The following is a 19,191-nucleotide window of genomic DNA, read 5'->3' as shown; positions in this document are numbered from 1 at the left end:
AGCCAGCAGCGCAGCAAAAAAGTATCTAAAATGTCACATTTCATAGATGAAAGACGAAAGATTGGATTTATTTATATGCAAGGCAATATTTATATATTTCCACAATGTTGCTATTTTCCACTTTCAGTCCATCTGATGCAGTGTAAATCTGGCAGTTTTCTGCCTTTGGCACGTTAGCTGCTGATGCCAAGACACCTGATGGACAGGCAGCCTCCACCTGAGCCCAAAGGGGACACTTGACTGCACAGCATTTTCTTCCCAGGATCTGGCACAATACCAGCTGAACCTGGGGAACCTAAAGCATCTGCATTTCAATTTACTCCTCAGAGAAAAACCCCTATTTTGACAAGTGACTGAACAAAAGATTTTGTGTTGTTACACACATTATCTGTTGTAATTCACAAAACAACTCAATAACCCATTTCACCACAATTACAGTTCAGGCAGTTATTCTGTAGGGACATTATTTATCTCATATAGCTGATTAAATTGCTTTAAAAAAAAGCCCTATATTGTGATAAGAACAGTATAACTCGCCTGAGTTTAATTTCTCTCAGACGCTGTCAGGATGCATTATAGGTGAACAATCAACAGTATTGACATTCAAGTAAAGCTTTCTAGTGCAGATGAATTTTACAACAAAGTCTGTTGTTCCAATTACAACTCAGTGCCACACACTTACACAATATTTCTTTACTATATTACTATACTATATAGGCTACAAATATATGAGCACAATAAAGATAAACATAATTTAAGAATTTGAGATATAACTAATAAGACAGGACTGAATATATTATCTTAAAATGTAAAGATAATTTAATCAATCTTATGTTTCACATTAAAGAAAACTTTTCAACAAAAGATTTTCAAACGCTTTTGAAACAAGTTTTGGAGTTTTTAGATTTAAATGCCAATGACATTCTTTTTGTCTCTTTTAGTTGATTTGTGCTAGAACTGTGACCTGCTGTCTCTTATCTTCTTTGTCTCTCGTTGGTTGTCACATTGACAAACTAGGACAAATTTATATTCTCTTTTTGGAATAGACAATCAGAAGCTTAGTTGAGAAAAAGCACATAAAGTCATTTTTGGGAGAGCAGTGTTTGTTTTATGTTGTGTAATGGAAAAAAAAACATTTTTTTCCCCGCCATTTTTCAGCCTCACAAACTTTATATCTCACAAAATGACTTTAAATCTTACAATGTGACTTTATATCTCGTAGTGGGACTTTGTATCTTGCAATTGCAATTTCTTTTCTTCTTCTTGGGATTGCAATTTTATTACCCTAAATGTGACTACTATAAATCTTACAATGTAAATATGTCACAATATAACTTTATTTCTTTATGTAAATTTATTTAACAATTTATATGTTACTTTTGAGTCCCAGGCAGAAATGAGCATCCAGAAGTACTACTGCTGTCATACACTTTCAAAAAACATTATACACCAGGTACTATTTTAACTAAAATGTTCTCTCTGTGTGTATATCCATTTGCTTCCCTTAAAGACTGACCATCATGCATTGTAAGTGGCATGAGTTTGCCACTTGCAATGTTCTGCACAGTTTAGGTGGAGCATGTTTAAAGAGTCACACTGGTTTCTCCTCCTGTCATATGCCTCATCACCTGGCCTGGTCTAAAATAGCACCATGGTATTTATAGTTTCTTAAAAGCTGCAATGTGCACAAAGTGATTTAGACAATTTAGAGAGTTCCTTTTGAGCAGACGGAAAATGAGAGGAGACAGGAGATCTTTAAAGCTGGGACAAAAAAGGGAGGGAAAAAAAACATTCTAGTGGTGAAAAAAACACATTTGTGTTACATGACAGCATCCCGGCTGATCTTTTATGAACAGAGTAGTATATATTTAGTTTTGCACATGGTGTACAGGTGCAAAAGACATCATGTTTAAAATATGTCAAAATCAAAGAACGAGAGGCTGTGTTTTTAGCACTGATGAACATGTATATTTTTAGTCTACTTCAACTGAAACACGGGTTCTGCCATTTAAGGCCCTCATGAATGGGTAAACCAAATCCTGGAATGGGTTACAGCAGAGATGAGATATGTGGAAATGTTCTGTCTCTGGAAACTTTAATTTGCGGTGTCAGGTGAGCAAAAGTTTTAACTAATGAAATGAAACCAAATCAAATTTTTAAATTAACTTTCCGCTTTCATCTTTCAACTAATTTAAAATTTAAAATGATCATTTTCCGTTTAGACATTATGTTCTTTAGACCGACATAGGTCTTTCCTTGCTACCTACCCAAGCAGCAAGTCCCTTGCAGTTATTTCTAAAGATATATCTCTTCCGTAACCAATAGATTGAATCTTTTTAATATGCTAACTCCTAAGAAAGTAAGAAAAAGTTGATTTAACTATTTCTCACTTTCATCTTTGTTCTTTTCGCCTCAGGGTGAATCACTTATGTTTTATTCCTAATCTTTAAGTCTTTTGTCTGCTAAAGAAATCACTGTAAATAGTCACATGGGTCCAAACACACACACACACACTTTTGTTTTTGTGACATGGGGACATTCCATAGCCGTAATGGTTTGTATACTGTACAAACCGTATTTTCTATCCCCTTACACTGCCCCTACCCCTACCCATCACAGGAAACATTCAGCATTTTTACTTTCTAAAAAAACCTCATCCTGTATGATTTATAAGCATTTTGAAAAGTGGGGACATGGCCCATGTCCTCATTTCACCCTCTCCTTGTAATACCTATGTCATACCCATGTCATTATACACATTTGTGTCCTCATGTGTCACAAAAACATGCCCCCACGCACACACTTTCCATGTTTTATGGGGACAATCATAGACATAATGATTTTTATACTGTACAAACTTTCCATAGACATAATGATTTTTATACTGTACACACTGTGCACTCTATCCCTTTACCCTAATCCTACCCCTAAACCTACCCATCACAGAGAACATTATGGGGGCCAAATAAATGTCCCCACAAGGTTAAAAATGACTGGTATTATATCTTTCTGGGGAAACCCCACAACAGGACCACAAACACACTGGGTTCAGTACGATTTAAAATGTTTTTGAAAGAAGTGTCTTATGCTCATAAAATCTGCATTTAAAAAAAACAAATGAGATATATATATATATATATATATATATATATATATATATATATATATATATAGTGAAGTCATTAATATTTTGAAACATTGCAATTTAAAACAACGTAATGAATATATTTTTTAAAATGTAATTTAATGTGTTTGGAACGTTGCATTTTCATCATCATTACTCCAGTCTTCAGTGTCACATGATCATACACAAATAATTTTAATATGCTGATTTGGTGTTCAAGAAACATTTCTTATTATGATCAATTTAAAGGTGCCCTAGAATTAATTTTTTCATTAATCATGTCACAGTGAGTCTCAAACACCATTGCCTCCTTCTTCATATGTAAATCTTGTTTGTGAAAAACACCACGCCGTGGCACGGAAAAACAAGCGATTCTCAACATAACGCCAACTGTGAGGCAATCGCTGGGATCATTAATATGTACGCCCCCAACATTTGCATGCCAGCCAATGTTCATTGTCAGGCGGAACTGGGCAGCTGTCGGGAGTTCTGCAGGTAAACAAGTGTTATAAAATAAATTATATTAATATTATGAGAAGGTTTGCATAAAGGTATGTTTACTAGGATTAGGGGATAGGAATGTCATTTGCTTCACATTTAAACAAATGATATTGAAAAACAAACATTTGTGTGGAGAACGTGCATAGATTTGGTAATAGCCGTCTGACAAATAGGATAAAACAGCATTCGCAAAAAGCTCAGATCTGAAGGACAGGCAAGGTTGAAGGATGTGGAAGGACAACTAGAAGTGTCAGAGACAGAGAGAGAGAGAGAGAGAGAGAATCAACAGGACAAGGAAACTTGCCTGTTGGACCTGCTCATCTCTGAACGACAGGGAAGCTTGAAAGAAAGAGCATTTAAATTGCGACAGGAGGATAATGGCAAAGACGGTGGGAAAGACAGACAGAAGCAGGGGTAATAGAGTTAGAGAGAACAAACAGGACAGGGACGTAAAAAACAGACATGGTGTAAAGGGGCTCGGGATGGAGAGAGAGAGAGAGAGAGAGAGAGAGAGAGAGAGAGAGAATAAAAGCATGAGAGAATAAGGAGGGGGGGGTGGCAGGATAAATCTGTACAGCATCATGATTAGGTATCAGAAGCTTGTTCTGTGGTCTGGAGAGCAGAAGGCAGATCACATCAAACAGATGAGACGCTCAGCACATCTGCTCTACAAACTGGACAAACATCATTTGTGAATTTGTATTTATTCATGTATTTATTCTGGATTGCTTTCATGCTTTTTTCAGCCAACACTACAAGAGCTGCAAACTTTTTGGAAACCGGACTAAATCTAAAGGCGGCACCTGCGGATATAAAAGATTCTGAAGATAGGCAACACATTTCGACTAATTAAGAAGCATCTTCATGGACTTCCTTCCCAAAAATCAGCAGACTACAACTCCAGAGACGGAAAAGGTCACGTACACGGCTCCAATCTTTCATTCGAATCTATTTTAATCAGCTGTGCTCTCTTCCCAGCATCCTTCTCATTTCATCATGATTATTCCCCAAGGTTGGAGAACTAGGTTGGTCGCAATGGAGCGGACGGAGGCTATGGATGAGCGGTTTGATTGAGGATGAAGGGTTAGTCCATGCCAAAAACTCCCCTTTTTTTGACTGATGCACTTTTAAACTTACTTTTTTCAGCTTCCAGTTCACATTCTACAGGCATATCACAACTTTAAGCATAGGTAAACAAGACCCACGTGAGATGTATTCAAGATTTATAGAGTAAGACACCAACTCTCATTCGCACGCAAATCCGTGAGCGCAGGGAGTCACCGCCACGCACGCGGCTCCCCACCTGCTCTCGCACCTTTCCTCAGTTAGAGATCACAACTGCAACTCTCCAGCTGTCTCTCATCGGCGTCACGAGCCGGCGAAGCTGCAAACAGCTGTTTCTCCTCTTTTTTTGGACACTTGTCTCTCTATATCTCGCTAATTCTCTCCATCTCTTTCCTCACCGTGTCACTGACACCATCTTCAGTTTGACCCTCTTTGCCAGGAAGAGCGAGAGAGAGGGAGAGAAATGCCATCACCACAGCAGGGTCTTCAGCTGCCACACAAGTAGACTCACACAAGTGTTGAGAGAAGGAGAGAGAGACGGTGCGAAAGATAGAAAAGGCCAAAAGGAGGAAGCAAAGGCGAGAAGAGGAAACAAGAGGAGGAGGAGACGCACAGCTGAAAAATGTACAGCTTGGGGTCGGGCTCGGATGCATCCAGACGGCACAGGTAAGGAAACTCCCTTTCATTCAATCCACTTTTGACAGCTAATGTACAGCGTAGCTCGACCTTTGTGCATGAAGAGCAGCTTTCCGTCTCTGGGTCTTGTGTGCGTGGCGGGGGGAATGCCTGCGGGGCTAAAGCTGCCACAGTTAACAGGTGGAGCGCAGCTCTTTCTTGTGGCTGCTCGCTCACGGAGTGCAGAAACAGTCCTCGAAAGCGTAACCGACAGAGTGAATGAGGTTTTGGAGACCTGAATGCTTTCTGACACACATACCTGCACTGGCTTTGGGAATGTCAGAGGCGTGCATCTATCAGCTTGCAGTCTGTGTCTGATGCTGGACTCATTAACGCACAATTAAAATGGGAGAAACTGGGTCATTCATGATGAATTGGGTTAAAAAACACCTGTTTTTTACAAACTCTACATTTGTAGTAAAATTATAGCAAAGGTGGATTGAAGGCTTTTTTCAAAACTCAGTAATCATGCTAACATATAAAAGATATAAATGTATATAAAGTATTTAGAAATACTGTTCCATCATTAATGAATAACTATACAGGAACACATGAGTAACGCAATATTAACATTCTAGTAGCTACTATTAACTAACACGAAACTCTGATTAATGAATTAGTAAGTAATACTCTGTTTGCTATTAGATAATCAATAACTACCTTTTTCATACCTTCCAGATAGCTAATATACACAAGTTCATAATTAATGTCAATAATACCTAATGTATACTTCATTCTAAAGTTAAAATCATTTGAACCTTTCAGTAATGACTCAGGTGTTTCGACATCCTTCTAAAGGAATGACTAAATAATTGGATTATTTAGTATTCAAAATGAAAAGCTTGATAACTCCCTAGTAATGACTTATGCCACTGTAAGCTTTTGAGGTTTTTGTTAGGTTTTGGGTAGTAATTACTCAAGTGTTACTACATCCTTCTAAAGCAATTACCAATTATTTGAACAATATTCTAACGTGAAGATCATTATAACCCACTAGTAATGACTCAAGTGTTACCAAATCCATCAGATGTAATTGCTATCTAATACCTTACAAAAACCTCAAAAGCTTACAGTCATTACTAGTGGGTTACCATGATTTTCACTTTAGAATTTTGTTCCAAATATTTGGTAATTGCTTTAGAAGGATGTGGTAACGCTTGAGTTATTAAACATTTATGCATTATTCACATTAATTATAAATCCCTATAGTAGTTCTTAGTAGAACTCTGGGATGTATGGGAAAAAATATATTGATTGGCTAATAGTGAACTGGCTCCTTCAACTGAGCGCTATTGCTTACTAATTCATTAATCAGAGTGCCTTGTTAGTTCATAGCGGTTACTAGAATGTTAATATTGCATTGCTAATTTATTCCTGTGTAGCTATATATTAATGATGGAACGGTATTCTAAAGTTTTAACAAATATACATATTGGAGACAGGAGATTGGCCAAGGTCAAAGAAGGGAAATTGATTTTCTGGCTGTCTTGATGTTTTTCCAATGATTTATTTTCCTCACAAATGGAATGTGACGTTCTGTAAAGTGTGTGTGTGACAGTGACCAAATGAGGCTTACCATTGACATATGTACAGTATGTGCGTATTTATTTATTCATACATTTCAATTTGTTGTCATAATGCAAAATAGATTAGAAGTGATAGAAAGCGAGATAGATTCAAAGTATGTACATTCATAAACATTGTGAGCCATTTATCACTCAAGTATCATCTTTTGTTGTGTGTGGCTTTGTCTCAAGAGAAAACGAGAGCCTACTCGAAAGGTCTGACATGTTATTGTGATTTATCTATTACAGACACTCCGGCCTCTCTTAGCATTCATAAGACTGAACCAGTGATTGTTGCCGAAAAGCACATCCGTTAATGTCCAATCACAACTGTTTGGAGTGTGACTAATACATCACTATTAACATTCGATTCTGTCTGCGCCGCCACACAGGTTACAAATGCTGGCAATGATGATACTACCATCTGTATTTCAGTGTCAGAATCTGTTTTTGTTTTATAGCAGGCTTGCTGAAACCTGTGTGATTATGAACAGGTGAGATCACAGAGTTTTGGAAAAGTCAGCTGATATGTGATACATGCAGATTTGGGGAAACACTAATGCGTGCTCCGACCGTGACATTTCAAGCTCTCACCTTGGATCACTGTTAAAAATGTATGCATGCGGTGGATTTGTGTGGAATACTAAATAAGCATGTGATCTGTTTTTAAAAGAGTCGCTATACGCGTCACTGTAAAAATGATACATTCAGTTGCGGTGTACCTTTGTAGGTTTTAAGGAACTTTATTTGTGATTAAATTTGAGGTTTGTGTAGGCAAGATTTGTAACTTCTTAAATATTTCCCTCATAAGGTTTGTGTGTGAATGTGTCTCCGGTCCATTGAGTTTGTCTCTTAGTGGTTGATCACACGGTAGTTAAAGCAGATGGTAACGCCTGGACACGAGGGATTCTGTCGCAACCTTTGTGGTCGTAGCTTAAAAGGGAAACTTACACTTCTCCTGTGTGATTGAAGACCAGAAAGCAGGCATAGCAATCATCGAAAGCCACGTTGAGACTAGGAATTAGCTTTGTGTGAGTTAACATCACTCAAGTGAGAATGTGTTTGGGATCTTCGCTATAAATAGCAGCAATAGTGTAACTCCAAATGTAATTCAGCTTTAAACTTGCTAACAACTCTCTTGTTTGTGGTGGAATTTTTTCCTCCGAGACACATACGTCGACAAAAAACACAAGATGTTAATTCGGTGCTAATATAACACACCATCTGGCTGCTGTGCATGACAATCCATGTATGTTTCACGGCTCTTTGGTTGTCAGTTTTGATGGTTGCAGATGTCAGTCTAACTACAAATGCGCTCAGTTCAGTAAATGTCTAGTTTGTAGTTGGAGTGAAGCCCACTCTACAACCGTTTGAAGTTGTGCCGGATGGGACATAAACAGTTTTTTTTCCCAGTCATTTAAATATTTTCAGATGATTTTTTTTATGCAGTTGTTTTGTCAGGAAACGTGACTGTAACATTATTTTGTTATACTTTTCTGCCCAAACAAATAGTTTTGATGCATTCAAAAAAATATTTTTTTTTTTTGTCCATTCTTGTTGCGGAGGTTGACTTACATTTTTGTTAAATTCACTTCAGTTTGTTTTATAGTCTAAACTATAATGGTGAATAAACTCAACTAGAATGGTGGATGTTAAGGTTGTAGTTGTAGATGTAAAATGTATTAAAAGCCATTGTGCTTTAATCAGCTTCACTCATCAGACGCCGTGTGGCCAGCTGGCACCCACAGCTGGTGTTTTACTTTGAAAATATTTCTATCTGCGATTATCTTCATGGAAGGTGCAGATTAAATTTTGCGATGAGTCGTGTTTACGTGTAATGCTGTGAATCCTGGGAAGTGCCTTACAGTAACACAGGCACTCTTGTGCATTATCACAGACCTCATGATCACTATCCTAAAAAAATATACACTCTGTGTCTTTGTATAATTTCGTAATAGAATGCTGGAAACGTATTTATATTTAGTCAAATGCTAAGAATAGGAAACCAATCCAGTCCAATAATGGCATTAAATCGAATGGTTGATAGCTGTTTTTTTGTCTGACATTGATGAACTCTTTCATTTTCTTTCTTTTATTGAGTTGTTTGAAATAAGAACACATGCTCTAGCTGTGTGATGTGATTGTCCATGGGCTCTATGGTCAAACACATATCAAAGTGTCCATTTTGAAAGACATCTGAAGACTTGAAAAGGACATGAGAAGATCACATCAACAGCAGATCTAACAGATTCAAAACGAGAGTGCGAATATATTATCGTGCAGCAGCCTGACTGTGTGTGTCAGTGAGAGTGTGTGTGTTCCATTTGCTGTCATCAAAGCGAGGCTGCAGGTGTCTCACTGCTGTTCACAGTGTCACGTGCAGCAGGCCAACAAACACACACATCCTCACTGAAGACATCCAATATAGGGGTGTTTCTTCATCTATTGGCACTTATGTCCCAGAGGTTGATTGTTATTAAAACTTACAGATTTAATACAGATAAACTTTTTTTCCTCTTTCTTATATTAAGGTCAATTAAAAGGGTCTTGGAAACTTTTCACCAGGCTACTTATTTTGCAAATGTCTCAGTCCAAGACCTACATTTTCTTTTCATTATAAAATATGAAAAGATATGCTAAAATATGAATTGTTACATTTTTACAAAAAAGTCAAATGATGATTAAATGAGGATTAACACTGCACAGCCTGTTCGCGCAGACAACATACATCATCCGCACGTTCACGTATGCTCTGCAGAAAGCAGGCAGGCAAACAGTTTAACAGTTTATGTTCGTTATTGTAGTGCTGTAAAATGTTCTGTATGCATGATGTAATCTAGTAACATTGTCTCTGGTTGTCTCGCTTCTGTTTTGTGAGAGTGTTCATGTGTTTTGGAGGAGGCGTGGCTTTAGATGGCGATTTGCAGGTAGATCGTATACTTTCAAAGCTAGCTGGGTAAAGTTAGACGGACTGGGTGGCAGAAGAGCTGCTGTACGAATGGAATTGGGGAAACTGTGAAAACTAGAGTAAAACAAACGATTATCAGTTAAAACTAAAGTTTGGACTCCATATACTGTTCCTTACAACTTACCCAACATCCAGTGATCCATGGATATTGATATGCACCAGGTATCGTGTTTCATGACATTCAAATGTGCCTGATTTCAACGCCGGGGAAATACATTAAGAAATTTCGCATGTGAACTCTTTATAAAAATACAATATAGGTAGATCAAAATCCAGGTGATCACTTCTATCTATCTATCTATCTATCTATCTATCTATCTATCTATCTATCTATCTATCTATCTATCTATCTATCTATCTATCTATCTATCTATCTATCTATCTATCTATCTATCTATTTATCTATCTATCTATCTATCTATCTATCTATCTATCTATTTATCTATCTATCTATCTATCTATCTATCTATCTATCTATCTATCTATCTATCTATCTATCTATCTATCTATCTATCTATCTATCTATCTATCTATCTATCTATCTATCATCTATCTATCTATCACCTAACCACCCATCCACCCATCCACCCATCCACCCATCCACCCATCCATCCATCCACCCATCCATCCATCCATCCATCCATCCATCCATCCATCCATCCATCCATCCATCCATCCATCCATCCATCCATAAAACGTATATCATTTTTGTCGGTGCTTATTTAAAAGCATCAAATCATGCAGAATATTTGATTGACAAGATTGTAAATAGTTGTCAATACAATATATAACAATACCATATATAGGGTATGATTTTACCCCAAAATTCAACATATTGACACAAAATGATAACCATAAATCCACGTTTTGCCATTTTGCTTGCCATCGCGATCTATTTTCTTCTCTTTATCTGTAGCTTTTGGCAGTCTGTAAAAATATACCTCAGATTTCTCTCTCATTTTAGATGTGTTGTTTTCCTGCTTTATTCACACTAAAAGTCTTTTTGCCACTCAGTCGGTGTAACCACAGCCATTCCCTCCGACGGTGACATCACATGCATGCCCTCTATTGCACCTTTAACTATAATAACCCTTGATGAAATATGAAAGCAAAGAAAAATGAAGGTAATTGTAAACAGAATTTTTTTATTGTGCATCATTTCCAGTCATGATGTTATTTTGTCAAATTAAGTTTGAAAATATAGAATATATTATTTAGTTTAAATATAAAAACTTCCTTTTTTTGTCAAAGAAAAGCTTTTATAGACACCAGGCACAGAAAACGATGGTGTGCTTCATCCTTACGTCATTGCGCGACGAAACACACCTCTACAGAACATCTAATTCGGTAACCCCGCCCACCGACTCATGGAGCTGTTCGGATCACTAGCAGCAATAACAATGTGGAAGAAGATAGCAAGATATTGTGGAAGAACACAGTCACTGCATAAGCTTCCTTCAGATTATAATAATAGGAATGTGGGAAACTTCATTTATTTTTAATTAAGTTCCACCTCACGTGGGGAAGACCGTATACGTGTGTTCGCCTCATTTCACTGTGGACTCGTTTATAAACAAGTCTCAGGTGCTGGATTTGCAGACACAAAAGAAAAACTTGTCCAATCCTAGCCCTGGGCGTTTACTTTCAAGTCTCCATTTCGGCACACCTATCAAACCCCAGCGTTCAAACAGCCTCAAAACTAGTGTAGAAAATAGCGTATTACTTATTAGTTATGATGTTTTTGAATGTAAAAACCACAAGAACATCATTAGTTGACCTCAGACAACAGTATAAAATAAAGAAAAAAAGCCAGTTCATGACACCTTTAACTTTTTAACATGGTTAGTAAACAGATAAACTAGTGAGCTTTTGCAAAGTGTGTTTTAACCAAATCCACAAGACCAGAAGTGCCTAGTTGAAGAAACACCTTATGTATATTTTTTAAATGAAAGACTTTTTTTTTTTTTTACTCCTCTCTGTCGTGTTCCCTAGAAACTCGCCCAGCTGTTGCTATGTTAACTCCACTGCTTGGGTAAGTGTGAGGATTTCATTGAGTTACGAGCATACAAATATGCTCATTGATGCTTTGCCAATATTAAGGGAAGTTTGAACAGTGTCTTTTTAATGAGGATTTAAAAAAAAAAAAAAGCAAACAGTGAGGGAAAGAAAGAGAGAGGACAGAGACCATGACAGCTTTAACTCTTTTTGAGTGTTTGGTTTCTCATGCAATTTTTGCAATTGGGATGCGTATCTCCATTTTAACTTCACCATCTGTCTTCTACTTGTACAGAAAGTCCCACATTGGGAGAGGAGCACTGCTAATGAAGTCAGGAGCAAAACAATGCAGTAAAAATCATACAAGCGGACAAGCAAATCCTCACACATTCTTAACATATTATATACCATTAACGTAGCAATTAGATTTATTAGCAGCCAGATGTATTCATGGGAGCATTTTAAGGAACATGATAGTTATCACAGTGTGTGTTGCATTTATCATGCATAGTAATTATAGTCCATGGTCCAGCAGCGAGCTCTGATCGTTTAATAGGCTGCGGTGTCACAGTTGTAAGATGCTGGCATGGATGGATGGGGCTAACCTTTAAGATTCTAATTCAAGTGCATCTCATCAGATTCTGGTTTAGTTTTGTGTTGAAAAGAAAGTCCTAGCTCTTTCTTACAAGCCAGTTTAATTTGTGTGTACTGTAACACACTTAGATGTGTGGCGGCAACCTAATGGTTAAAGTTCAGCACTGGCAGCCCAAAGGTTGCTGGTTCATTTCCAAGTAGCTGCGACCCAGAAACTAGAGAGTTACTGAGGTCACTATCATGCTCTATCACCATGGTTACCAGTAATGCACTTGACCCGAGGTCGCTCCAAGGGGCCTGTCCTTGAAATTACTAGACTATAAGGTTTTACGGTCATTTAAGATTAAGACAAACAACATATGCTATAGACCTGTGCACTGTAAATATATCAGTGGTTCATAAACTTGCAGTGGTGTGAATTGAAATAAACAAGCATTCATCAGTTGTTGTTTTTATTCACTAAAGGTGAGCTTTCAATGACCCACACCATCTGTGGGTTGGGAGATCAGGGACGGGCCCCTGTGAAGTGTTGAGAGCTGAGTTTAGATGTGATTCCCTGCTGGATTCATTGTAAACCTCCCACTCAGCCTGCTAATGGCCTGTTTTGTCACAAAGGCACATGCACACTGTAACCAGAACACATGCAATCTGAGATTATGAGTGACAGAAATAGACATTCAGACCACGTGAATGGTTTTTAAACAGAGGATTACTATACATTAAAGCACACTTGTTCTTTATTTATGTTACATGAGGCAACAATTTCATATCGCATACCTGTCATTTGTCTTCAGTACGATAAAATGAATTAGAATGAACTTACATTTATGTTAAAATTTAACCTGTGATTCCACAAGTTTTTGAGATTACCCTAACTTATTTAAAGGGTTAGTTCACCCCAAAATTAAAATGATCCCATAATTTACTTACCCTCAAGCCATCCTAGGTGTACATGACTTTCTTCTTTCAGCCAAACACAATCGGAGTTATATTTAAAAATATCCTGGCTCTTCCAAGCTTTATAATGGGATTGAATAGTAACTGAGATTTTGAAGCCCCAAACAAGCGCATCTATCCATCATAAAGGTAGTCCATACGGCTCCAGGGGGTTCTCTCTCTAGTGAACATATGGAGGGATGTTACTGGAAGCTAGTGATTAAAGTTCAGAAAAAATGGTATGTTGCTTTCACTGGGGGCGGTACCCAAAACCAAAAAGGGTTCTAATATGTACCATTAAGTTACTAATACACACTCTTAAAGTTATGATATGTACCTTTTAAAGTTCTAATATGTACCATTTAGGTGTGAGTAAGGTAACAAAAATGTACGACCACACTGTATCTTTTTTTTTGTGTGTGTGCTTATAAAGTTATAATTATGGATAGTGTTCTTACAAAAACGCATTGCTTCACTTCAAACTTTATTAACCCCCAATGGATGTGATTTTTTTGCCGGTTTTATAAATCTCAGTTAAAAAATGTAAAACTGGAAAGAGCCAGGATATACTGTATTTTAATAGCCTTCATCCAGAATGCAGAATCCCTGACAATATTCAAAAGATGGCTGAAAACTCATCTCTTCCATGAACCTATAACCTCAATATCATTAAAAAAATCTATTTTCTTTAATCACTCCCTACTTCTTGTGTTTATTTGCCTCTTCACAAAGAATTTCTGCAGCAGTACTTTTTATATGTCACTCTTGTTCACAACAGTGCAACCCCATGTCCTATTTTCATCTCATGACCAACACACAGAAATCAATATTGCAAAATAATCACTGCTGCCTGTCGCTCATTTTCAAGTCTTACTCTATAAAAATGTAACTGTACGATTAAAAAGTTTGGGGTCTGTAATATTTTTTAAGTATCTTATGCTCATCTAGGTTGCATTTATTTGATAAAAAATACAGTAATATTGTGAAATATAATAGTAGTTTTCTTTTTAATATATTTTAAAGGTAACTTTCTTCCTGTGACGGCAAAGCTGAATTTTAAGCAGCAATTATTCTAGTCTTCAGTGTCACATGATCCTTCAGAAATCATTCTAATATGCTGATTTGGTGCTCATTTCTGCTGAAAACAGTTGCTCTGCTTAATATATTTGAGAAAACTGTGTAATCCGTGTATATTTTAAATGATACGTAAACCTTGAGAGAACACAGGTCTGACATTTTACAAACTGGCAAACAAGTAACACTTCTGAAATACTATGTGTTTGTTCTCTTTCTGTCTCTCAGGCTCTAGGAGGCTGAAATGGCCACTCCTCAAGGGTGTTGGGGTCCCTCTCTTCAACTCCTCTTCTTCTTTCATCTGTTACTCAATGTTGTGCCTCCCTGCCGGGGACGTCCATTCTTTGGCCCTCCTTCGGTCAACGTGGCTGTGGTTTTCAGTGGTTTGGCCCACCACAGTGAGATCAAGGGCCGTTTGAGTCCGGAAAACTTCCTAGACATGCCCCTGGAAGTGAACCCCATCACTGTGCTGGTGAATGACACTAACCCCAGGGCTTTACTCACACGTCTCTGTCAGACTATGGCAGCAGAGAGCCTCCACGGAGTGGTGTTTGAAGATGACGTGGACTCAGAAGCTGTGGCACAAATCTTAGACTTTGTCTCCTCTCAGACGTCCATCCCCATCGTAGGCATCAGTGGAGGTTCTGCCGTTGTCATCCCACATAAAGTAAGTGTAAAGATTGGCATTGAAAAGGTGGCAGTGGGAGATCTTAGGGATCTTTTAGTTGAAAGGAACAAGGTTTAATAAGAAATGGGAATTTCCTGAGATCACAATTCAACACTTAATCTACTACGTTAGGATTATCCTTGCAACTAGATAAAGAACCTTTGGATCACCTAAAAGTACTTTTTTTTTTTTTTTTTACTTTACCTTAAAGCTTTTTAAACATAAAACATTCAATGCAATGGAAAATTGTGTAATTGTTACACAGAAAATAATTCATACATCTTTTCAGCCACAATTCAATTTTACAAGTAATGTTTGTGTAACTTTTTATGATTTTTACAGTGCAACAACTTATATTGGATAAATTGTACAAATAATTTTAATTTTGACAAACACAATCCTATTGAAAAACAAAACAAAATCATTCGTTGTTGCATTCCGTTTATACACCAAAAAATGTGAATGATTTACACCAAAAGGTGTTTGTTTGTTTGCTTGTTTGTTTATTTGTTTCTAAAACTTTTTGAATTAAAATGGTCACATTGAACTAAATTGCACCAATTTACCCACAAAAATGTAATGATTTACACCGAAATGTGTTTGTTACGTAATTAAAATGTAATTAAATGCTGTAATTATGCGTGCAAAATCAACTTTTTGATTGTGTTTCATGAATTAGATTCTGTTCAGTAATGTTATTGAGCTTAAGTTGTATGCTGGCGTGTGGTTAGTCTCAATAACATTAGCATTCATTCATTTGCATAAACAAGAAATGTATTAAAATTATGATAATGCAACAGACACCCCTGTGCTTCACTCTGAGTACAGTTAAAACTCAGCATGAAATAAAAACATTGTATATTTATTTCAAATATCAAATCAAGATTTAATCAGGGGTATCTGTGAAGTCATTTCAGGAACGTTGTTCTCACAGTTCTTATTAGACACAGAGAGTCTATAATAACTGCTGTGAGGGTGACAAACGTTAGCATGTGCATGTGGTTTGTGTTTTCCAGTGAGTCCCCTGCACTGATATGCTATTGAATAGATGTGTGGAAAAGTGATTTTGTGAGGTGTGAAAATCAATATGTGTTATGATGTATAACTGGCACCCAACAGTTGTGTCCCATTTTCCACTGATTACTGAGGTGTGGAAACTTCTGAATAACATCAATATAAAATTATATAAAATTACAGCTGATCAATGCACATTTTAAGGGAACGTGCATTCCCGGTCGAAAGACTTTCATGATGACTGTAATTTTACAGGGAAGGCATTTTGTGTACGTTTATTGAGTGTCTAGTGGCAGCTTAAGCTTTGTTTGAATGAAGTAAAAATGACAAAGTAAAAATTCCAATAGTCTCTATTGGAAAAGTTTAAGGAAAAAACAGAATGCGGTCTAAACGGTCGCATAGATTGTTTGCTTTTCAACTCTACATTTTTAGTTGACTAATCCATTAATTTGAACAAGCATTACTAAAGGCATGTGCAGTTGTTTCGCTTTTTCTCTATTAGTGCACGCTGTGTGGATTTTGCAGCATCTGATATCTGAAATCCACAAAGAAAAAAAGTACAGTAAAACAATCATTACGCTTTCAGACCGGCAAAAGATGTATATCTTTAAATGAGAAACACAATAGCCCTTGATTTAATGGGACAGATGAGTATCTTCAATGCCAGTTACTCCTTCCCGCCCAGCTGTCATTTACAAATGCCTTTCAGACTCGCACGGTGTGCAGAAAAAATGGATGATAAGATGTATAAAGTGGAACAGAAAGCCAAAAATATGCGTTTTTCTCCAATGTCAGATAATTGTATAAGAACTGGAATAAAATGAAGCAGGGAATCATTTTTCAGGAGTTTAACCATAGAGCAATAATTTTCCAAATCTTTTGAACAGCCCAATGACCATGTTCTTATTTTTATTAAAGAGCACTGAGGGAAAACCTAAAAATAATCTCATGCATCCTTCATATTTATCTTTTCCAATTGTCATTCATGTAATAAAGGTTTAATATTTTGGACAGCACACTATAATACAAAAAATGATTAATTCTGACTTCAGTAATAGACTTCAAAGTAAGGGTTCAACATATAAAATATCAATCAAATTAGAAAAATTGCCACAAAGAAATATTTGCATAATGCAATGAACCATATTTAATACCACATTTCCAGATTGTGGATTATCTGTTTAAGCTTCTTTGAGAACTGCGTGCATATCATATCATATAAATGTAATGTGATTATACAATTCCTGTTGTATAGGCATTCGGAGGGCGGAGGCAGAGATATGCAACATCCTGTTCTACTTTCCTTGAATCTGGTCATGCTACAGCAAGACAAACCAATGTATATTGCACATGTAAATCCTATGCAATTGAATAAGCTGTTGCTGATTATTTTTTTCTAGCTCTAGGGATTGGACTGTAGGTCACAAACATCTGGTATGGGATTTTTTCATGAATTCCCAGTAGCATTGGACATGGTCAATGGCCAAGTGCCTTGTCAAATATATAAAGTGAGCTTAAAATATCACGTTACAATCGGGGTAGAGCTTCCCTTTTTGGTGAATGTGTGCCAGCTCCAGACACTGGATAAAGAACATTGCATGAAATTTTATGTATTCATTTATTTAGATTTTTTTTTCTTCCAGAAAACATTAAATAATATTATAATATATTTTAAAGGGTTAAGTCAGTCAAAATTATACTTTTTTCATCATTTACTCGTTCCAAACCTGTATGTCTTTCTTTTTTTCTGCGGAACACTAAAGAAGATATTCAGAAGAATTGACTTTCATTGAAGGGACAAAAAAAAAAAAAAAAACATTTTTTAGAATATTGACTTTAGTTTTGCTTGAAAGAAATTACCTTTAAGGCAGTGGTTCTTAACTCTGGCCCACGTGGTCCACTTACCTGCTCAGCTCCAACCTTTATCAAACTAACCTGCCAATAACTTTTTAGCAGAGATGGTATTATTATTATTGGGAGATATGATGGTCCGTGGCTCTACCATTGGAGAATGAGTAACAGCAAACTTGGATCATGTGTGCCTTAATAGCCAATCACATTACAACCTTGGCGTCATTAAATTTTTGTGGGACAGTCAATCACTGTTTGCGGATACCATAGAAATCAATAAGAAGTTCCTCAAACTGAATCCTACCCTGTCACTAAATTGTCTGTCACTTTTCGTATAAAACAGCATTTTTTTCTGGTTAAATTAATGTAGAATGGCAAACATGTTGAAGATTTGGTGATTGGCTGTCGAGTCATTAAATTCTAAGCTGTTTTCCTGCAAAAGCAGTTTATTCAGTGTAGTGAAACCTCTCCTCCATTCCTTGCATATCGTGAAGTTGCACCTTTCTGTCCATTGTTTTTTCTTTTTTGCCTTTTTTGTTGTTGTTGTTGTTGTTGTTAAACATGGAGAATTGCCTTAAAGCAGTTTTACTTTCTAGAAATCCTAAAGACCTTTATTAGCATGTTCAGGTGTGTTTGATTAGGATTGGAGCAAAACTCAGGAAAGTGGACCTCGAGGGCCAGAGTTGAAATCCCTGGTTTAAGGTCATGTCTGCGTAAGTGACTGAGGGTGCATGGCACCTATGGAAACTCATGTGACTTGCCAAAGGAAAGTTCATGCCCAAAGTTCACACATAAGGCCTATTACTATAGTCCCATTTTACTGAATGCATGTTTTGACTGCTATGGCATAACTTCAAAATGGTGTTGCCGAGGCTCTTGAGTGCTAATCGCAGGAGAGCTGAGCTGAGTCTGGTTGATTGTATAACTTCTTAAAGGAAAAAAAACTTGCAGAGGAGGACCGGTGAGTCCCAGTTCACCTGACATCCGAAAGCCCTCTATCTCTCCAAGAGGTAGCCTACTTTAACCACAGAAGTTATTTGAAGGACACCGGATCAGTCTGTCAGGGAAGGGGAAAGCTCTTAGTCAGACAGGAGTCTTGGGAGAATGTCTCTCGGCTCCTGACACTCCCAGACCTCCACACCCATTTTTCTCACTTTGGAAC

General features: G+C 37.1%; 1 protein-coding gene across 8 annotated transcripts in view; it reads left to right on the top strand.

The window, feature by feature from the left end:
* grin2cb (glutamate receptor, ionotropic, N-methyl D-aspartate 2Cb) overlaps nucleotides 1–19,191 on the top strand; it is a 72,063-nt gene that overhangs the window by 11,832 nt on the left and 41,040 nt on the right. Inside the window, exons 1-4 of one of the 8 annotated variants that reach the window (XM_067429459.1) lie at nucleotides 4,158–4,540; nucleotides 4,638–4,708; nucleotides 5,130–5,356; nucleotides 14,726–15,164. The exons of 1 other annotated variant lie outside the window; for it this stretch is intronic. In XM_067429459.1, the coding sequence (XP_067285560.1) occupies nucleotides 14,742–15,164 (423 nt within the window). In that variant the 5' untranslated portion in view covers nucleotides 4,158–4,540; nucleotides 4,638–4,708; nucleotides 5,130–5,356; nucleotides 14,726–14,741. Of the gene's footprint in view, nucleotides 1–4,157; nucleotides 5,357–14,725; nucleotides 15,165–19,191 lie in introns of those variants that run through there. 6 more of the 8 variants (XM_067429458.1, XM_067429455.1, XM_067429457.1 and 3 more) reach the window with 6 other exon arrangements.

Source organism: Pseudorasbora parva, chromosome 21 (genome assembly GCF_024679245.1).
Source record: "Pseudorasbora parva isolate DD20220531a chromosome 21, ASM2467924v1, whole genome shotgun sequence".
In the NCBI taxonomy this organism is placed as follows: Eukaryota; Metazoa; Chordata; class Actinopteri; order Cypriniformes; family Gobionidae; genus Pseudorasbora; species Pseudorasbora parva.
This window is presented reverse-complemented; position numbering and strand designations above follow the sequence as displayed.